Source organism: Ambystoma mexicanum, chromosome 11 (genome assembly GCF_040938575.1).
Source record: "Ambystoma mexicanum isolate Mex_15411 chromosome 11, UKY_AmexF1_1, whole genome shotgun sequence".
Taxonomy (NCBI): domain Eukaryota; kingdom Metazoa; phylum Chordata; class Amphibia; order Caudata; family Ambystomatidae; genus Ambystoma; species Ambystoma mexicanum.
Genome location: NC_090934.1, coordinates 1,111,812,853 through 1,111,834,210, shown reverse-complemented (window position 1 = coordinate 1,111,834,210; position 21,358 = coordinate 1,111,812,853). Strand labels below are relative to the sequence as shown.

Here is a 21,358-nt window from a genome sequence, read left to right as displayed (position 1 = left end):
GAGAAAGGGCACTCCCGATCCAAAATGGCGATCGGCTCGCTTCCGGAGCGTCATGACGTCATTACGTGACGTCGTGACGCAACGGACGCGATACAAATGGCGGCCATTCTAGGAGATGCATCGAACACTCGAAACCGGTGCATCTCTGCAGAATGAAGCCATGAATGAAGAATTAAAGATCTCAGGTAAGCCCCGAACTACTTAGAAAACATACATCCAGAACATGAATACATCCTGGTATTCTGACACTTAAATGGTCCTGTTTTCTTCTAGAGATAACACATCAGATTACTTAGCTGCCAATCTTGGCGGATTTACACTTAATGAGGACAAAGGATAAAGAACCAATGTGTAAGTATCTTTGATTTCTGTATATATTAATAATTGATAAAGGGCACACTTGGGGCAACATACTAAGTACAATATTGGTCTTGTTCCCTTTTCTTATAGTGAAAAAGCGCTTATAATCACATATCCCTCCTGATGAACCATGTGGAACTAAACATGGGGAAACACGTGTAGAGGGTTTACTTTTTCTGAAAATAAAGAAATAAGAGGATGTGAGGGTATACTATTTCTGAAAATAAAGAAATATGAGGATGTACCATTTCTATAAGCAAGAAATATGATGTGCTAAATTGATGTGAAAGAAAACGAATTATCATGTTCCTAACGGAAGATTAAGTACAAAAATAAAATACCCATTAAGAATTGGATTACTTTGAAAAAGTTTCAATTTCTGAAAAATTACAATTTGGAGCGCATAGTGGAATTTGTGGAGTATGGTTGTTATACCGCTTAGACACTTGGTCCACAGATAATAGTGTATCATCACAACTACAGACAGGCGTACAGCGGGGGATATGTACAGTTGCCCATATATACTTTTCATTGACCTCAAAACGGCCTTTGACTGTGCCGTAAGATCACAACTATGGAACATGTTAGTCGAAATGGAGGATCATCCCAAGTTACTTGATGCAATAAAAGATGTGTCTACTGAGAACAAGTAAAGTACCAACTTGGAACACATGTGAACATAATAATTTAATTTAACTGTGGGGTTCCCACAAGGGTCCACCCAGTCTCTAGAGCTTGCTAGGACCAAGCTGCTGTTTCTGTTACTCTCTGGGGACAGGAGAATTTCTGGCGTGAAACAAATATTGACAGGACCATTGTTACACTTACTTGTATATAAGTGGTGCCCACTCTCCATACTAGTATTTTGTACTGAGAACTTTGCCAGTTATGTGGGGCGAGGAGGGGCTATCTTGAGGATCTTGCCAGAACAAAAGGTGATACAACAAGGATGTGCGATTGCTCCATTGAAATTTTGTCTGTTTATTAATGAAATTGCAATGGAAATTGCTTCCCTTAGAGCGGGTATCCCAAATCTCACTGGGGACTGCCGATCATTTCATTGTTTGCTGATAATGCTGCATTGATATCTAAGGCGCCAACGGTCTTGCAAAAACAGTTACGAAAATGCAATGAAGTTGGCATGAAAAGGGCTCAACCATTATTGTGGAAACATGTCCTACATGGTCTGTTCTTATTCTAATCATCAAGGATACATTTGCACCTGCTCAGTGGCTCTGAACTGGAGGTGCTCACATTTCAGGTACAAGGGTTATTCATGTACTTTTATTACTGGCATAACATTGATGGTGTGTGCTATACATATCCCAATGGGCCAATCGGAAGGATGTAAGACCATACCACACTGATGACCCCTAATTAGGGTGATACGCATAGGTGGTTGTCTGTATCTTTGAGAGCTGTCTGCCTTGGGTTGATAAAGAAATGTATAAAATAGCACAGCCCTACAAGGCAAAGGGCATTTTTCTAGAGCACAATTCATGCTTTTTATCTAATTGGAATTCCCACAATGCATTGCTCGGTGGCGTTGAACTGAAGGTGTTCATCCAGGGATGGTTACTGGCGCTCGAGCACTACTCCACCAATCAAATTGCACTGGTTGAGAACTGCTTGACAACCGACATTGTTTTTGGCTTTTCGTTAAAATAATAACAGTGACAATGTTGTCTCTTTATTGTGGCATCCATTTGGAAATGCGTGTTATGGTTTGTGGGCTGTGGCTTTCTATTTCATACATTTTGCAAAGTACCTTTACATTTTGGGGTTTGGTGATTATTTTAAAAGGATATATTAAGCTTCTGCTTAATGCTGCCTCTGATTTCCCATTGCACCTTTTCATATGGGACCAAGTTGCTGTCAGTTGCGAGCCTTTGGGGGAGGGGAATGCGCAAGGGGAGGGGCAGCTTGAGCACGTAAAGACATTTTAAAAAAGTCAGCCCTAACAGTAGCAAAGCTAATACGTTGTTTGAATAGAGGGGAACAATGGGGGGTGGGGCGTGACAGAGCATTGAACTTTGCACACTTTAGATGGACCACCAGTGTACCGTACTGCCGGACACCATTATAATATTAAGACGTGTGTGTTTCCATTTCTACTCTTTTTGAATTAAGCTTCGAATGTGCAAAAGTAACAAGATAAAACACATTAAATAAAATAAGCAAATAAACAAGCCTATCAGGGGCAAATATAGTATACTGAATGACTTTAGTATTGTAAAGTAAAAAAATAAACAATGTGACGTTGGTTGGCAAGAGGGTTCAAAACATGTCAATTAACTTGGAGCAGGAACTGTCAAACCGCACTCCACTTTTGGCCCTTGCCCACACAAGCCACAGGATTCATTGCATTACGCATTGCCATAAAATCAGTCTGCTTATTTTAATTTTGTAGTTCTGTAATTATCGAAATAAAATAAATGCAAGGACAACTCCAAAAAAGGCGACGAAAGAGATGGTATTCGATCCCAGTTCTCAAGACTGCTCACCATTTGGAGGGCTCTATTTTTCATATCCACTTTCCTATCCAACGCCATGCGAGGGAAGCTCACAGAAGGGCAGACGATCATTACGACGTCACCAAGCACTCGTCTCAGGCAAACGCTTGCGCATGTGAAGCACCGTTTGTCTAGGGCGACACCATGAAAATAGTAGAACGATGAAGTTACTTTATTTTAAAGCATTTTTCTATTAGCTGAGGTCCGTTGACAAAACACCTTGTCTGGCATGCATTGACCGGTACTGCCATGCCGTAAATATCTCATGTTATGTCAACTCATAATTAGGTGGTATTTTAAAAATAAGTGGTATTAAAATTACCACTTGATTTTACAGTTACCAACATACTTACAATGATGCCCCAAATTAGGCCATCAGAAGGACCAAAAGTAAAAGGCCACAGAGCGCTTAAAGTGAGGCTAGGCAACCTAAGGATGCTGTGGCCATGTTGCTGTGTGCTATTATTCAAATTGATGCTGCCATGTTGCTGTGTTTTATTATTCAAATGGAGGCAGCCTGTTTAGGGATCTCTAACAGAATAAACTAATTGTGTTAAATAGTGACAGGGTCATGACCCTGTCAGTGTGTCCCAGTCCCTGAAACCCCCCTCTCTTACCATACATGCTACCAATGGTACCACCCTCTGCCACACCAGGCCTCCGAGTACTGTTTCTAGCCAGAAGTCTATCTTTTCTGTTTCAGGACAACAACTCCCTGAAGTTAGCTGGAGCAACAAAGAAAACCTGCAGAGGAGCCAGAGGAATGGGACCAAGGACACACAGGGAATAAACTAGGGATTTCCTTGGCAAACACAAATGAGGCACTCAACACAAAATGCACCAACCTCAAACAGACCTAAGGTGAATGGCTGGGCAACAGAACACGAACGGAGACTGAGAAAGGGCTGCAGGGGAGCAGGAGAAACACAAAGCTCCATCCCGAACCGAATTGGGAAGACAACTCATTAGCACATGGAAGCAGCTACAAGGAGAACGAGCTGCCTGAGCCCCTGGTTGCTGTCACACATTCAGAGACTGCAAACAAAACCATGCTGCTGGAAAAGGAGGAGGGGCTTAGAGGGTTTTTAAAAGCTTTTCATCTGTGCAACTCAGCCCCTGGGGAAAGGACAAGCACAGATTGGTCAACAGAGTCACGTGAGCGCTGGAAAACAATGGAAGGAGCTGGAGGGGGCAGGAAGAGAGGCAGTATAAAAGGGGAGTGAATGAGAGACAGAGTATGGGTTTTTCGGCTGAGGACAGGTTCTGGGGCAGCACACAAAGAAATCAACGATGAGGGCGTACCAAGTGGAGAAGGAGTTGGTAGGGGCTGTTTGTGTATTGACAGAGATTTAAGGCAATGTATTAGTTGTGAGAGGGAGTGGTACCAGTTGTGTGTAGTGTAGTGTCAGGGGGATATAAGGTGAGTGAGAGGGAGAGAAAGAGAGGGAGAAGTGTAGGGGGAATTAGAGAGAGGGTGAACGTGAATGTGTGAGAGAGTGTATGGTGGGAGAGGGTGGAGAGAGTGCAATGCAGTAGTAGGAGAAGTGGTGAGGGCAGAGTGTAGTTGGCGGGGTGAAGATAGTGGTTAAAGATAGGGGGAGAGTGTGTTAAGGCATAGATAGAAAAGAGGTCCAGTGAGAGGTGTGTAGTGAGAGATGAGAAGAGGGGTGTAGTGACAGGTGAAAAGAGGGGTGTAGTAAGAAGTTAGGAGGGGGTTGTAGTAAGAGGGGAGGAGAGTGGTGTAGGAAATGTAAGGAAGTGGGGAGAAGAAAGGTAAGAGAAGAAGGATAGAGAGAAGAGTGCTTGAAGTCTAGAGGGACACAAGAGGAAGAGAAGGAGAAACAAGAGGAAGGGAGAAGGAGGGAGAAAGAGACGGAGTGAGTGGAGGGAGGAGTGAAAGGAGCAGGGTGTCTGAGTCTGGCACAATCATAACACCTTTTAACTGTTTTTCACACTTTGTGTTTTCCTGAGGCCATCTGTGACAAAATATGCTTTTCAAAATAAACAAATATTTATTTTGTGTAATTCTCACAACAAGTATGATCAAACAATTAAAAGTATAGCATATTCGCAATATTACATATGTACAGTTTAGACTACAAAACATGCTTTGAATAGGAGAACCATAACAAGATATTACAATCATGTGCCTAACAAGCTTTCTATAGATGACAAAGCTCTATGTCCTCTCTCCTAATGTGTTTCCCATGTGTAAAGGCACAATGATATTTGCCCATTTGTAAATGACAGGAATGAACAGAAAAAAAGATCCAATTATTGAAACAAGTAGAAATGCCCACAGGAACATCCGGTCCAACACTTGTGCCACAAACTTCCAGTCTTCGACGACCTGTTAAAACAAATAAATGTATTACATTATTAGTGACACCAAAAACATATGGCATACGAGAAGATAGGGGCCTATGCATGTGACCTCCTTTGTAATGGCAGATCTTTCTTTGCACACGGGTTGCACAACTCTTGTTCATCATCACACATACGTGTCCAAGGTGCCACTAGAATGACTTCTTAGCCCTATCGAAGTCACTCCTATTCAATTAACAGCAGTCAAGGGATAACCACGAGCGGGAATCACAAGAGGCCAGCACATTAGGTCAAAGAAGGGTTTCTTTCTTCTCATAAGGTGGTTATTCTCAAGTAATTGATAATGGCTCTGAAATTAACTTCAGTTTTCAATGCGGCAGTAAGCAGGGGGGAATTACCATCAACATTTGACGAAGCAAGTATAGCACTATTCCCTAAACAAGGAAAGGATCTGTCCATATGTGCGTCAGATTTCTTTATTAAATAGTGACACAAACCTCTTTGCTAAGTGCTAGTTTAGTGCATGAATACAAACAGGTTTCATACAGTCCAGGCAATGTCTGGATAATGTTAGATGAGATTTTAATATCACACTCAATGCCAAAAAAGCGTTCACATCATATCATATCAATAGAGTAAAAAGAGAATTTTCAATTAAAACAATGGAAAGGGTGGGAGAGACTTTTTTGTAATGGGTTAAATGGTTTTTTACAAAAGACCTCAAGCTACAATGAACGCTAAGGGATTTCTTCACAAGCCTTTAGGTTTTATTCCGGCACCAGGCAAGGATGCCCATTATCCCTCTCACTTTAATGAACTTTCCCTTGAACTCCTAGATGAACATATACGAAATTGCAATCTTTATTTAGGAATTACAAAAGGATCCATCAAACATATCCTGCCTGTATATACCAATGATGTTTTACATTATATATCACAAACTAATTGTCAACTATAGCTTTAATAGATCTCTTAAAGCACTTTGGATCAGCAGCACGCTATAAAGTTAATAATACTAAATCTGAGTTAATTCCACTAACAGACAGGGTAGTGGGAACGACATAGGAGAGGATTTCATTTAGAATACAAAAGAAAACAAATATTTACGTATCTGGATACTGACAAATTGAAAAGATTTATAGGAGTGCATTTTTGTCCCAGTTACTACTCAGATTAAGAATGACCTAGAGAGATGGGACATATTACCTTTGTCAATAACAGGTAAAATTCATGTACTTAAACAGAACGCTATGCCCAAATACCTGTACCTATCATAGATACTCACAATCAGTATACCAGCAATGTATTGCTGGAAGATTGAGATTTGAGATGTATATCAATTAATTAATCTTTTATAATGCACTTAATACCAGAGACTAGTCTCTAATCACAGGACCAGGATTAAAACCTGTGTTGCTCTGCGTTGTCTTGCTTCCTAGATAAACCTGTTGCCCCAGAGATATCCTCCCTGTCCATTATAGGAAAGTAAAAAGGTACAGCCTCAAACTACCAACTACACAGGCAACTAAGAGTAATGGGGGCGTAACGTGTCCAGATTGGAAATTGTATCTTAAAGTAGCACAGCTTTAATTAGTAAACCTTGAGGATACCTAAGAATGGAAAACATTGAATTAGAAAAAGCACAACATGGGTTTCTTACCAAATGTTGTATCTCCCATGGAATACAATCCCAAGCTCTCCGAAAACCCACCAAGCAACTGGATCTACACTACAAGATTGGAGAGAGACCTTAAACGATTGGGGTATCCCGTTTAATCAACCCCTAACTGACCTTTAGCTGACATGGTGGATATGTAGCACACTGGGAGGTAATAAAGGTAATTCCGCCATCAGAATCAATTCAAATAACGTGACTCTCGAAGATATTTGTCAAGAAGGAATAATGATGAGTTTTGAAGAGCTATGCTGTAAAAACATCCTGTGACAAACAGAATGGCTCTTCAATTGAGGTTTACAGGGGAACGTGTGTCAAAATCTATCCCTTTCTTATACTGAGCGAAAGCTCACATGCTGGGAAGAAACAGTATGACATATCTGAGAATTAAAAAAACATATTTATTGATTCCAGAAAATAGTGGGAAACCTTCCTCACAAGCAAGGGCATGATCACAAGACCCAAACTAAAATATAGAACCTATGGAGTTCCCTAAACTATGGGATTTACTTCCATTTATGTGAATTTCATTAAGCCTTAGAGAAACACAATACAAAATCTTTCAAACAGTTTATCATACCCCGCTTGCACGATATCAAAGGAGATTAAAGGAATCCTCACTATGCTGAAGGTGTAATTAGGAAACCGGATCACTGGGTCAGATGTTCTGGTTCTGCTCTAAAGTAAAGCGATTATGGGAAAAAGATGGATATATAATGAAGTCGATGGAGCAAAGTGCTACCCTGAACTCACCTAAGTTGCAACTATTACGGTAAAGTATTACTTGTTAAATATTTCCTCAAAAGAAAAATTAGCAATGCATACTTTTCTTGGAGCATGGAAAAAGGAAGATTGTCTGTCCACCCTTAGCTGGTACAGACAATTCATCAAAATAACCGGAGTGTACCATGGTTAATTAAAGGAATATTGCCAAACAAGAGAGAACAGATCGGGCTCTGTATGATAAACTAGTATTGTGAAAGACAAGATAACAAAGTCTGAGATGATTGGTATGCATCGGAATTGTACATGCCATTGCTGTGACTATTACTTTTGTGGTATTAGTATGTGGGTTTTCCAAATATAATATCAAACAATGGGTCAAATGGAGGTTAAATAGGTGAGTAAAGAAACAGGAAAGTTAAAGGATTTATGCCATTGCGAAGTGTGAACAAAATTGGATATAAACTAAATGAGGGACAAGGCTAGACGGTATTATTTACTGTTACACAACAACAAGTAACATATGTTTGTGTTCATATTGATTGCAATAGTTTCTTAATATTTATATGTGTTTTACTATCAGATGGAATGCTTTAGAGTTGCAAAATCTAAAATGTTTATACTTAATTAATGACATTGTATAAGCAGTAGAGGATGTGAAAAGTAACAATTGGAATATATGTTTTTGGAGTTTTACACAATATTAATTTAATAAAAAAGGAGCTGTAGCTGTGCCATTCTCGTGGACCATGCTGGTTAGTTTACTAGGTGTTTGTGATTTCCTCAGCACTGTTGCTGGAGAAATACAAGTTCATTTTTCTCTGGTAAGACGGTCAGAGAAAAAGTGCATCTACCTCACCATCTAGACTTTTCTCTTTCCTCCACACTGGTTCTATGTTTAACAATGAATCCTAGAAAGGTCTATTTGTTTGTGAGTACTGCTGCTATAGCTTGGATCCTTCAAATAGACAGGGACCATTTTACACATCAGGCTGTAGGCTTGGGCTATCAGGAAGGAGCCGCCTCCCTGAGGGTAGAGTAAAGCAGATGAAGCTCAGTTTAAGGGCTTGATGCTGCAACCTCTCCCCAAAAACATCAATTGGGTCATCAAGGGTCTTCATGTGATGATTCCGTAGCTAACCCTATGTCTTCAGAAAGGGTGGTCTAGGGATCCCCCATTTGCCTCCAGAGGGTTCAGCATCCTCTAACCTAGAGCGGTACCCAGCTCCCAAGATGACCTTACTGTCATTTCCCATGATCAAGCGGGGAAACAAGTCACATGGCTAAATACATGCTGTAAACCATCAGACAGATATTTTGGTCACTGATGACTCTACACATGTATTGCTTTCTAGTAGAACAGCCACGGTCTCCAAGATCTGAGATGGTAGTATTTTTGCACCTGAGTAACACTGCACACATGGAAAAGATACGGTTGGAAACGGGACTAGCCAAAGAGACGTTTAGCAGTACACTAAAAACAGGATCACAAAACTTTACAGTGTGACTAATGCAAATTACAAAGGAATTACTCACTGACATGCCAAATTAGAGTGAAAAACTACATAACATATTGAAAAGTGATTAGTACTAATTGAAAAAGTATGTACAGTAATCACCTTCAAGTGTGCATCTCCTAAAAGAATAGAGCCTTGCGCAAAACCAAAGTGGGGTTACAGAGAAATAATGTGGGCCAAAAAAGGAGATCCATCAGTCCTAGCCCTTACACTGAGCCCGAGCACTGATGGTCCCAGCCTGCCTCCCACTTCAATCCAAATGGGACCAGAGCCAAGATTCATCGCTGTGGCACTAGAGGGTTCTTTGTATCTTAAGGGTTTTCCCACTATTGGCAGTTTCTATGAGGGACCACCTTCTCCAAGTGCTTCTCAACGTTTTTAAGCGTGGTGGCTACATGAAGGGATCAACCTTACCTCTACTCTTCTAGGATATCCCAGAGAAGCCATCTAGGGTCAATTTTCCATAATAAACGACTTATTGTGCCCCCGCCTGTGGTACACAAATTGTAACCTGTGGAGGTATAAGAAAGCAAAACAGCCCAAAAAGTTGAGGCAGGGAGAAGCAGGAATAGGATAGTGATGCACAAAGATAACAAAATTGGTAAGATAAAATGGAACCGTAGTAGAGGTAATATGATTGTATAGTTAGGAGTGTGTGTAATGGTCGGCAGTTAATCAGGAGGCATGCTGAGCTAAAAAGAGGGAAAATAAGTTATATCTGAACATAGGTACATACTAACTGTTATGTGGAATCTTACAATAAAGTCGAGGATACACACGTGTCAACTGCTTCCTTCGGCTGTATGGTCCAGACAGGGGAGCTTACACTTCTTAAGACTTGACATCGCAAACATCCTTATTCGTACTATGACTTCTCCATAGTACAAAATATTAGCCAAGAATCTAGTCAGTACGCACGGGTAAGGGTGGTGTTTAGCTTACGTGAATTACACAGATGCACGTTAATACCCTTTGAAAACTATCAGTCGTTTGAACATTTGCTGGTCAAATGTGTCATGCACCTCAATATATCCTCTCACCATCCTTTCGTACCGGACCTCTGGTTGTACTACAGGTTCCACCAAGCGGAAATGCCCACTGTTGCATCGAACAGAATGATTGTGCCAGGACACTTCAATGTACACCTCAATACCCCCTCTAACAATGTTGCTATAGAGTGGGGATACCATATAGCTAACTTGGGCTTAAGTGAATGGATGCGCTTACCCACTCATGCAATGGGACAAGCTATGGATGCCATATCGAATAGAGACTTACCCATGACGAACAGAACAGTGTCTGAACAATTCTTTACCGATCATACCCTTAACTTAGGCATACTTAATCAGTACCTACCAACACTAAAGCTCTTGCAGTTGGCCTGATGCCAGATCAAAAGAAAAACAATTTGATAACATGACAGAGATTCTTTGTAATGGTAGTTCTACTTAAAGACTAAGATGGGAAGATTCAACAAATGTTGACCTGATGCAAAACATCATGAAGGAAAATATTTCTCAATTTCAGACATTATTAAACCCTGTTAACAACGCAACGACAATAGTTCAAACTTTCATGTGACTAATGGGTGATATTCGAGATGGATTTATGCAGGGGTGGCCGAACAAACAAACAGAAGAAAGATATAAAGGTGGGATGGTATAACAAGGACTGTAGACAGGCAAAGGACAACTTAATACAGTTACTTAAAAACATAGAAACCCCTAAGAGAGAGATTGTCCAGGCTAGGGCCATTTTTAAAGACCAAATAAGAAAGCAGAAGCTAATTTTGGATAATCAGGCATGGGATATGTTGGAGATTGCACGCAAAGATAATGCTTCTAAAAGCTTGTGGAAGGAAGTTAATAGGGGCTCGAAATACAAAGAACAGCGGACAGGCTTGGAGTCGAGTATTCCAAATCAAACATGGGTAGCTCATTTTAGTAAAGTATATTAGGCCCACAAAGGGGAGAATAATGGCGGGGTAGCTGTCGTAGAAGAATTGGCACTAGTGGATAATATACACAGTAAAGTCTATTTTTCATGAAGTGCTTGAAGTCATTAAAGTTGCAAAACTCAATCGAGCACTCCGCAGTGATGGGATACTGGTGGAATTTTATCAAGACAATAATGAAATTTAGGGCCCCTTTTTAAGAATTTTGTTTAATGCTATAGTAAGCCCCAAATTAGTACCAAAGGAATGGACAAGAGCAATCATTGTTCCCATCTTTAAGAAAGGATGTAGAAAAAGTCCTCAATTGTATCAAGCAATCTCTCTCTCTCTCTCTCTCTCTCTCTATTAAATACTAGTTTTAAAATGTTTGGGAAATGTTTACTTTATAAATTGGAAGAGTGGGCCAATAATCAGGAGCTCCTATCCCCTATCAAATTAGGGTTTAGACCTACATTGGGTACAATGGAGCAGTGTCTAAACTTATATCTTATAATTGCACACTCTCTGAACATTAAACAGGAACCTATTTATCTTGCATTTATTGACCTCAGAACAGCCTTTGATAAAGTAAATCGCAACAAATTATGGCACGTGCTCAGGTCATATAATTACCCACCAAATATTTTGGACATTTTGGATCTTCTCTTCCTCCTTCTCTCTTTCTCTACCCTGCTAACCTCAGTTCTTTTTTCCCCACCCTCCCTCCTCCTTTTCCCCCATAGCTCTGCACATCTTTTGCTGGCTGGTTGCCTGGTTCACCTCCAGAGCCTCCAGAGCCTTACAGGTCCCACGCCCCCACTCCCCCACTCCCCTAGTCTTTGCACTTGCCTCCGGGCCACGGCACTATGTTTCAGCACTACCGCACTTTCTGCTTACGCTCTATGAGCGAAGCAACCTCTCTGCACTTAACCCAGGGCCCTGTTGGACTGGACGCGTTTGTTCCCCTCTCACCCCCACTTCCTCACACCTCCGTCTGTACACATGCAATAACTAAATGTACTAGGACTAGTAAGTTTGCCTGTCCTGTCCCCCATGCCCACCTTTTCTGCCCCCCTCCCAAGAAACTGTAACACTACATGCACTTGCACTAGGAGAAATGCTGTCAGGCCTACTATGCTAGTTTTTCTGTTTAGATCATTCGGAAACTTCAAGGTCTAAGCATGATTACTGTATTCCCTTGTTCCCTTCCCGCCTTAAGCGCTTTGAAGCACTCCACCTCTGTATACGCGCTGTATAAATAAACAATTACAATTACAATGAGGCGTGTATTCGATCTGGTAGTCAGGGGCACTGTACCACATGGTTTCCGATTAATTCAGGGGTTAGACAGGGGTGCGAACTGGCACCTCTGCTCTTCTCCCTTAATATCAATAATCTATCAGGAAAGATGATGGAATGCAATGCAGATGTTCCTAGGTTGGACGGCATGTCAATACCAGCCCTAATCTATGTGGACAACACTGTCCTCATAGTAAGGACTCCAAGGGCACTAGAGGTCCTGGTTGATACATTTGCTCCTTACTAATTAATTACTTAATTACTGTAAGGAGTAATTGCTTACTCCTTACAGCAGTAATGATGTGCTGTGGGAAAAGACACTCTTATAAATTGCCTAAAATCTGGTGTGAAGGGTTACAGGTTCCTAGAGTGACCCATTTTCACCATCTTGGTGGGCGCTCCAATGAGAAATTTATTGGGAATGCACATATCTTGAAGCAGGCCTCACTCATGAAGCAATCAATTGGTGGTATTTATAGGTTCATGAAGCAGCATAAGATGCAACCCCTTTGAATTGTAAAAAAAGGTGTATAATGCACGTACCAAAGGGTCAACCAAAAATGGTGCTGCAATCTGGGGTTATGAGGATAATGGCATATTACAAAAAGCGGGACACTGCTTCTTAAAAAAGTGTTTAGGACTGCCAACATCAGCCCCAGATTTTGCTGTACAAAGAGAGATAGGCTTACGTTTTCTTGAAGGTCTGTTGACATTGGAACCTATTATGTTATGGCTGCGTGTGTGGTCCAATCCGAGGGCTCGGTTTACCAATAACATATTGAAGACCTGTTGGGGAAAAAGAGGCCCAGACAAAATTGGCTGCTTATCCAATATAAGGAATATGCTGGGTTAGTGAACGACAGCCCTTTGATTTTTAACCATGCACTTGTATATAATAGTATGAGTCGCACTATAAACATGGCCTGGATGATCATGGATTTTGTTAGGGTGCAAGCGGTGAGAGGAAACAAAAACTGTGATCAGTGTCAGTAGAGAATCCTTCTAGGCAGTGAGAAGAATGGGGGATTGGCCTATGCGCCAACAGTGAAGAAGGTGCAAGAATGAGTTGTGGGTTACAGAACATCATTGCAGGGAGGGATGGTGACCAGAGGAGTGAAGAAGGTGCAATAGGCAGTAGTGAGTCAGAGAAGATCATTGAGGAGTGTGGCAGTGCTGACAGGGGTAAAGAAGGTGCAATGAATAGTTAAGATCATTGAGGTGGATGATGGTACTCATAGTGATGAAATTATAGGAGGCAGTGATGAGTTGGAGCAGAATAACGAGGATGTAGGTAACAGAGGTGCAAGAGACCCTTGCAAATCGGAGAGGGGTATTGAGAAGATGGGTGGTGGCTAGAGGGGCCAAGAAGGTGGGTGAGAAAGGAAAGACCTGGAGAACATTTCTTGTGAAGAAGAAAGTCCCTGAAGGGTTGAAGAAGCTGAGAGAGATAGTGGGTATATAGAGATTTGAGATTGGGAAAATGAGCTTCTCCAGGACTTCATGAGTTGATAAAGAAAGTGGAGGAGTGGAGAGCAGGAGGATGTTCAGGATGATAAGATAGTTTGATGCAGGAGGTAACACAACAAATTGAGGAGTAGAAAGCCGAGATATGGTTACAGGTGGAGCTAGGCCAGTTCTGGATGAGAGAAGTTGGGGATCAGAGGAGTGTGTTACGAGATGTTGAGGAGGGGGCAAGATGTAAAGGAACCTTAGGAGGCAGAGTTGGAATAGTTGGCCTACCTCATGTCCCACCACGATGCCTGGCTCCATATCCAGGAATGTGGGACCTTCCCCACCTGCTCATTCACTGCACCCGAGATTCAGAGGCTCTGACCTAGGCAGTGTGCCTCGACGTGCTGAAGTCAGAGATCCCTGAGGAGGATGGCAGTGACCAATAAGAACAGGACAAGAAAAAAGAAGTGAACGAAAGGGGAGACTTCCCAGTGAAAGCCAGCAGTATTGTTGAGTAGCATCCACAAACCTCTGCAAAAGGCAAGTGCAATATATTGGGAAAGACTTTGCTTAAAGATACATTTTTTTATAATAAACTGTTGCCTCGAAAATTGGCAAATATGAAAGCCGTTTTGGTACATTTACATCTCCTGCAATTTTCGTTAGAAATCACCAGACCTATCCTGCCATATTTCAGTTGCAATTTATGCCTTTCGCATTTATTATTTTGCCCTTGCACTGTTATAGTTTCTTAATAAACCATGCTATCTGCGTTTGTCTGGTCCTTGATGCACGTAACTACAAGATATTGCTGACTGAGGGTTTGCTTCATTTCACATCAATTCAGGTGGATGGGTGTGCAGGGGAAGAGTCTTGACAGCTATGAACAGCTACCTACAGTTGATGAGGATAGTGTCATTGTTCAATTAGACAACCTCCCCAAGATGCAACTGCAAGGTTGTTCATTAACATCTCTGTTATATTTATCTCCCTGAAGCCTATCACTTTGTCCTAGAGGATGCATCTCAGGGTCATCATCAGATCAAATTGATGTCTTATGTTGATGAAAAAACAGAGTGCACATATACCACAAGAGGCTCTTGGCACTAAATGTGCAACCCAAGCATTTAATGCTTGCTGGTCAGATGTTATGTTATTGAAATTTATCAAGCACACACCAACCTGTAGGTATCATGGCGCTAGGAGAGAGGTGGAAAAAAGAGGAAGCCAGCAGAAAGCAGAGGACTTATTAAAACTGTAAAATGTTCAGGTTGGGCCGGAAAGTAAGATGGTCGATAGTCTCACGCAGGGGTAGAGGCAGATTATTCCATTCCTTGGTGGCCGCCGCTGAGAACGCGCGAGCAAATCTGAAGTGGGGTACAATCAGTCGACAGGTCCCTTGAGAGTGGAGGCACAAGTGGGTTGGTAGCGAGGGAATTTAGCCTGCAGGTATTCGGCTCCAACACCATAGAAGGCCCGGTGCACCATGCACATTGACTTAAACATTATTCGCTGGGCAATTGGCAGCCAGTGCAGCTGGCGCAGCAGAGGGGTCATGTGGGCACCAAAAGGGGGATGGAGAATGGATCTGGCAGCCGCGTTCTGCAGAAGCTGCAGCTGTCCTGTCAGATGGGCGGGTTGCGCCAGATAGAGCGAGTTGCAATAATTCAGCACGCTCAGCACCAAAGACGCGACTACAGGAGCCTGGTTGGATGGCCGTGATAAACGGGAGAACCTTTTGTAGGATCCTAAGTTTAAAATGGCCGGATTTACATATTGCACTGACTTGTTCGTCCATAGTCAGTGTGGCCGAGATCCGCACGCCAAGGTTACCTACCAATGGTACCGGTGAAGGAAGAGGACCGAGGGAGGGGGACCAAAACTCAGTGGTCCAGAAGGATTGTGGGTTGGAAGTGCCTACAACGGGAACCTTGGTTTTACTACCGTTAAGTTTCAACCAATTTTGTGACATCCAGATGCCTAATTCCTCGAGACAGTGCCTATGGCGAGTTGCCGTTTCGGTTTTAGTTAGGTTAAGACGGACCAGGATCTGGGTGTCATCCGCGTAGGAATAAAAGCGGAACCCATGATAGGCGATGAGGAACAGGAGGTATCTTATATAGATATCGAATTAAATATTGGATAGAGCAAAACCCTGTGGAACGCCACAGGATAGGTGAACTGGGACAAAACGGAAAGGGGGAAGAGACACAGATTGTGAGCGATCCGCCAGGAACGTGATAAACCATTTTAGCACTTACCCATCAATTCCAGCCTCAGAGAGCCGGGAGATAAGGAGAGCATGGTCGACGGTGTCGAAGGCAGCCGAGAGATCTAATAACAGGACTGCCCCAACACCACCCTGGTCAGCCAAACACAGCAGATCATCCATAACTGAGTTGAGTACAGACTCCGTGCCTCTGCCAGGCCGAAAGCCAGACTGAAAAGGGTCAATAAAATGAGAGGATTCCATGAAAGCCGAGAGAAGGGGAGACACCAGCGCCTCCAGAACCATTATCAGAAATGGGAGGAGAGAAATCGGGTGGTAGTTGGCCAGTACCTCGGGGTCGAGTGACAGCTTTTTCAGCAGAGGAATAACTAGAGCGTGTTTGAGGGGGCCTGGCATCACCCCTGTCGTAATGGAGATGTTGACGGCAGAAGTAATAGAATTGATTATATCAGGCGATGATTCCTACAAAAAAGCCAGGGGTATGGCATCTTCCAGGGAAACAGATTTAAGTTTTAGAATAGCGGACAACACATCCGCGTTAGAGAAGTGGGGGAAAGTGGACCAAGATCCTGTCGTAGAAGGAGGTATGGCCGCAGCAGAGACCTTCATGATTAGCTGGGATTCAGCTTTTATAGTGTAGCAGATGGTAGCAATTCTTTCCACGAAAAAGGTGGAGATAAAGTTGCATAACTCCTGGGAAAGGGGAGCTGCATTGTGTCCAGCTTTAGGGGTGGACAGAGATTGGACAAGGTCGAAGAGGGCTTTGGGTTTGTTAATAGCCTTCTCTACCGACTGAACAAAATAGGTTTGTTTTGCATTTACTATATTGATGTGATATATTGGCCTACATGCTCAATGGCCACATGTAACAGTGCTGAACTGATTGAAGTGGATGCCTGGAATGCACTAACTCAGGCATTTGCTCAGGACTTTGAGGCCTTGAACACAGAAGGCAATGTGCACAATACATGGGGCCTTAAACTAGATCCTTTATTCTAGCAAACAAAACAGAACACTGGCCAGGGCTGAAAAGATGTTATTATATTGGGGTGTTTTACTCAGCATGAAAGGCATCACATTATGGAGGAGCTGCTGTTTACTGAAACTGGAAGAGCTGCTGTCTACTGAGTCTGGCAAGATAGATCATTCAGTACCATGCTTGCCCCAAACAACTGTATTGTGTCAGTTTGACACGGTTCAAAGGACATTAGAGCTTCTCAGCCTTTCATTGTTCCAAGGTGGATCTATAGAATTGTAAATAGTCCACTATCAACAATGAAAATATATTCCACCGAAAGGTTCTGTCTGACATCTGATAGAAACCAAGAGCTAAGTTAAAGGCGGCATTTGGTTCTGGCATCTTCCATTCCTGGCTTAGATCCTGAATACCTACACCACTGAGACAACTTAATAGTACCTGGTCATAAAGTAGCAGAGCGATCCAATAGAATCCTGTCCCCAACACCACATGGATCCTTGAGCATTACTCAGGTGCCACAGTGCACCCGAGCCCATTACACAGGCCACAGTGAAGACCCACCCACACAGTGCTACTTTGAATTCCTTGCCAGGTCATTAATAGGTGATAGTGGAGACCGCCACCTGCTGGCACCGAATGTCCATCCCGTTGGTACATCATATATCAAGCATAGTGTAGTCATTGAACTATCCAAAATTGAAACAATGTTATAATAAATGTATGCATTCAGGAGGCCACATAGAAATAATTCTGTTTGATCTTGTCAATATAAAATTAAATAACAGCGTCTACCAAACCATATTTCGCCTTTGCATAATAGAACACATATTCTGAGCTTCTAGGAACTGAATAATTATTAAAAGGTTTGCTATAAATAAATCCCCAATAAGTTCAAAAGGCTATTGTATTGTATGTTGTCTGTATTGAGAATGTGGTTGCCACAAGTAATAGAGAATGGCATCATTACAAAATGATGACACAATTAAACTATGCACAGGGATACTAGCAGTGCACGCTCCCTGGCAGTCTATTTCCCAAGTAATGAGGTAGACTGGGTAGTGACCGTCACTAGAGGGGAACAATATTAATTATTTGAACCAAGTTGTTCATCATCTGTTGCCGGCTACTGTTTCCTGATAGTATGCAATACAACTACCTTGGTTGTATAATGTTATGTTATGTGAATTTATTAAGCGTACAACCGCCCGAAGGCACGATGGTGCCAACACGTAAGCAGAGAAAATACAAGCCAGGGGTTAAAACACACATGTTTTTAGCAGACAACGAAAGGCAAGCTGGTCAACAGTCTTGCGCAGTGCAAGAAGAAGAGTGTTCCAAGCCTGAGCGGCAACAACCGGAAAGGCCCACCCACCAGTGCGCATCACTCTAAATCGGGGAACCACAGTCAGGGAGCTGTTAAAGACACAGAGACTTAAATAAGATCCGCTGTACACCGGGAGCCAGTGGAGCTGTCTCAGTAATGGAGACCTGTGGGTGCCAAAAGGGGGCCGTAGAATAGCTCTAGCAGCAGTGTTCTGTAGCAGCTGAAGAAAAGTTTAAAACATAAATGTAACCCGCAAATCCTAATAAACCTCAGACTGCTCGTCAGTCTCCCTTATTTAGCAATGTTCTTGGGACCTCGCTTACCATCGAACATACCTCGAGGTCAATAGCTTTTTGATTGATTACCAGTCTGTCTTTCGATCTTGTCACAGAACAGGAAAAATACTCAGAACATCAGGAAAACGTTTTTAAATGGCAGCGCTCACAGTCACACATAGGGATTGACTTGGCTCAATCTTTCTACCTCTTTAAATATGATGGACTAGAATTCAATTGAAATTCAGAATTGGGGCGGCAGTTCCAAAATCATTCAAGTTTTTTCTGCCCATCCGTGTTGAAGAAGCCAAATTGGGATAATTTTTCTTCAAACCCTCCAAAGTTATCTGTGGAGTACGATTACCCCTAGTGTCTTTGCTTTTGCCCGTATTATTGACATTGTCCATTGTAGAGCCTGACCGTCATCCTCACCAACCACAACTTTGCCTGTCATATTTATACCACTGACTTATTTTGGATTGTCTCACCCAGGTTCAACACTGAAAGTAGTTGAATAGACTCCACCTCAACGTTTGCAAAACGAAGGTAATGTTTCTTGGAACCATTACACCCACATTGGTTCCATTCAATGGCCCCACAACGTAGGGAAACTCATGTATTCCATTAGGCTGGATATTCACACTGGTAATCAGTTTGGTGTCTGATCTCTCAACCTTCAGGTCAACAATGCCAGTAAGAACAAGTTCTTCCATTTAGCCACCTATGATGTATCCTTCCCGTCTTACTACTTCCCAGGATTGCCATTGCTCTTTCAGGAATTCATTCTCCCATTGACTACTGCAAAGCCCAGAACTCTGCAGTTAGAGTCACCCTGAACCCCAAAACAGTGACCATATCACCCCCTCCACTCCACCGACCCTCTTGGAGGATACTCCAATGGTTGGCTGTCAGAGAGTTGGAATTTCATCTCTTTGCATCATGCATAAATCCATCAGTGGCCGTGGCCCGTGCTGCCTCATATCAGCAACCACTCAAACAGAAGTTCATAGCAAGTCTTTCAAGACACTCTTGCAACTGATCTTGCTCGACAACAGTCCACAATACTTGTGAATGCTCAGAAAAACAACAGCTAACATTAATGTATACATGTTTGGCTATGAATAGTTGCACAAACGGCATCTGGCTCAAAACCCACAGGTAACAGCAATATCGTGAATCCCATGAATTATGAGGTTTAAACAGTGGGAAGTCTACAACTTTAACGAAATCAATTACAATCTCTGAACAATTCTTCTCTAAGCGTGATATGCTGTACTGCACCTTGCCTGCAACTTACCAAAGTAAAGTAACACCTACTAAATGTACCCCTAATCCAGGCATAGCAGTCATACCCATAGTACACACATTACAAAAGCAGCCAGGCAATCAGGAATACTCACTCAAACACCAAACCACTCTCAGCATTTCCCACAAAGTCTGGCCCACTGCCATGCCATGCTGGTAGTACTCACTGGTCATGGCCACTACCTATGCTGCAAACACACTACCCACCATCCATAATAACCACAGTCTCTATCACGCAAGACATCAATGATATTATTGGTACGGTAATGTCTTATGTAATGCCACTAATGATGTCCTGTGGTATGGGCAAGCAATGATAGTGGATAATGGAAGTGAAACAGAATTACGTTTGTTGGATGTAAAGAGGTTTGAGAAATGCATAATGTTTCTAGTGATATAAGTACAAATAATAGTTTTCTCTTAAAGGAAACAGTGCACATGCATAATAACAACAAGTGGGGCTTTCTATAGTGAGTGATATCTTCAGTGCTGCTGAGTCAAATCATAATGTCTTGAACCTTTTCTTGCAAGTCTTTGTTTCTCTAATCTAGCCTCCATGGTACTAACAGACATATTCCAAGGTTTGCCCCAAAGCAAAAGTCCAAAACCTAGTCTTTAAAGTCCAGCCCTAATCTAATACAAGAAAACAAAGATTCCTTTGGGAAGGTTCTTACAACAGTTAGAAGCAGTCTGATTTTGCCTTCATGCCTCTCTTTTTTTACCTTTGGTCACAAGGCTTCTCCCAGGATTCAGGCTTCACCTCTGCCTTACATCAATCAGTGGCAGATGCGTTATTCCTTGGGAGCCTTCAATGTAGCTCATTATTACATTATTGGTGAAGCTCTTTTATTGGTTACTTGCATGGATAGCCTTTATTGCCAGTACATGAGAGCCTGGGTAAGTTTTAAAAGCATGTGTGGCATGTAGCGCCATCTTGTCACTCTTGACTGCACTAGGAGTGACTATACAGTCCAGTGTTTGCTCTGCTCTGCACCCTGTTGCGCTGCGAGCATTGCAGCACACGATATGCATGTATTCCCTCATTCGCTCCCTATCAGTTAAGAGTTGGGCATTCTTTTCTCACTGCTCCTGAACATTGCGGCTTCACAACATTCAGCATTTTCAGAGCCACATATCAATTGCTCCATTTCCCAGGCTGTGGGGACCCTTTGCAAGGCTACCTGGGAGTTGCAGTCTTCTAAGTCTCAGCCTGTTATCATGGCTCCCGAAGGGATTCTACAGCATTTCTCAGAGGATACCAAACCAGTGGAATCCCTCCCTCATCCACTTGGGAGGCACATTAGGTAGCGGCCGGACCAATCCAGTCAGCTTGCTTCCCCCATATATAAAGATAGGGAGTTCAGGTCACACGCCAAAGTCTTCAGTGGTGGAATTTGTCCTGTCATGTGTTAGGTTATGAGCTGTGCATGCCAAGAGAGAGAGTTATG

At 42.4% G+C, this 21,358-nt stretch overlaps 1 protein-coding gene across 1 annotated transcript in view; it reads right to left on the bottom strand.

Moving 5' to 3' along the window:
- Positions 1–4,862: 4,862 nt before the first annotated feature.
- The window catches only part of CHRNA5 (cholinergic receptor nicotinic alpha 5 subunit), a 498,396-nt gene continuing 481,900 nt past the window's right edge, over positions 4,863–21,358 (bottom strand). The window contains exon 6 of the mRNA XM_069624420.1: positions 4,863–5,223. Within this exon, the coding sequence (XP_069480521.1) occupies positions 5,053–5,223 (171 nt within the window). The 3' untranslated portion in view covers positions 4,863–5,052. The remainder of the gene's footprint in view (positions 5,224–21,358) is intronic.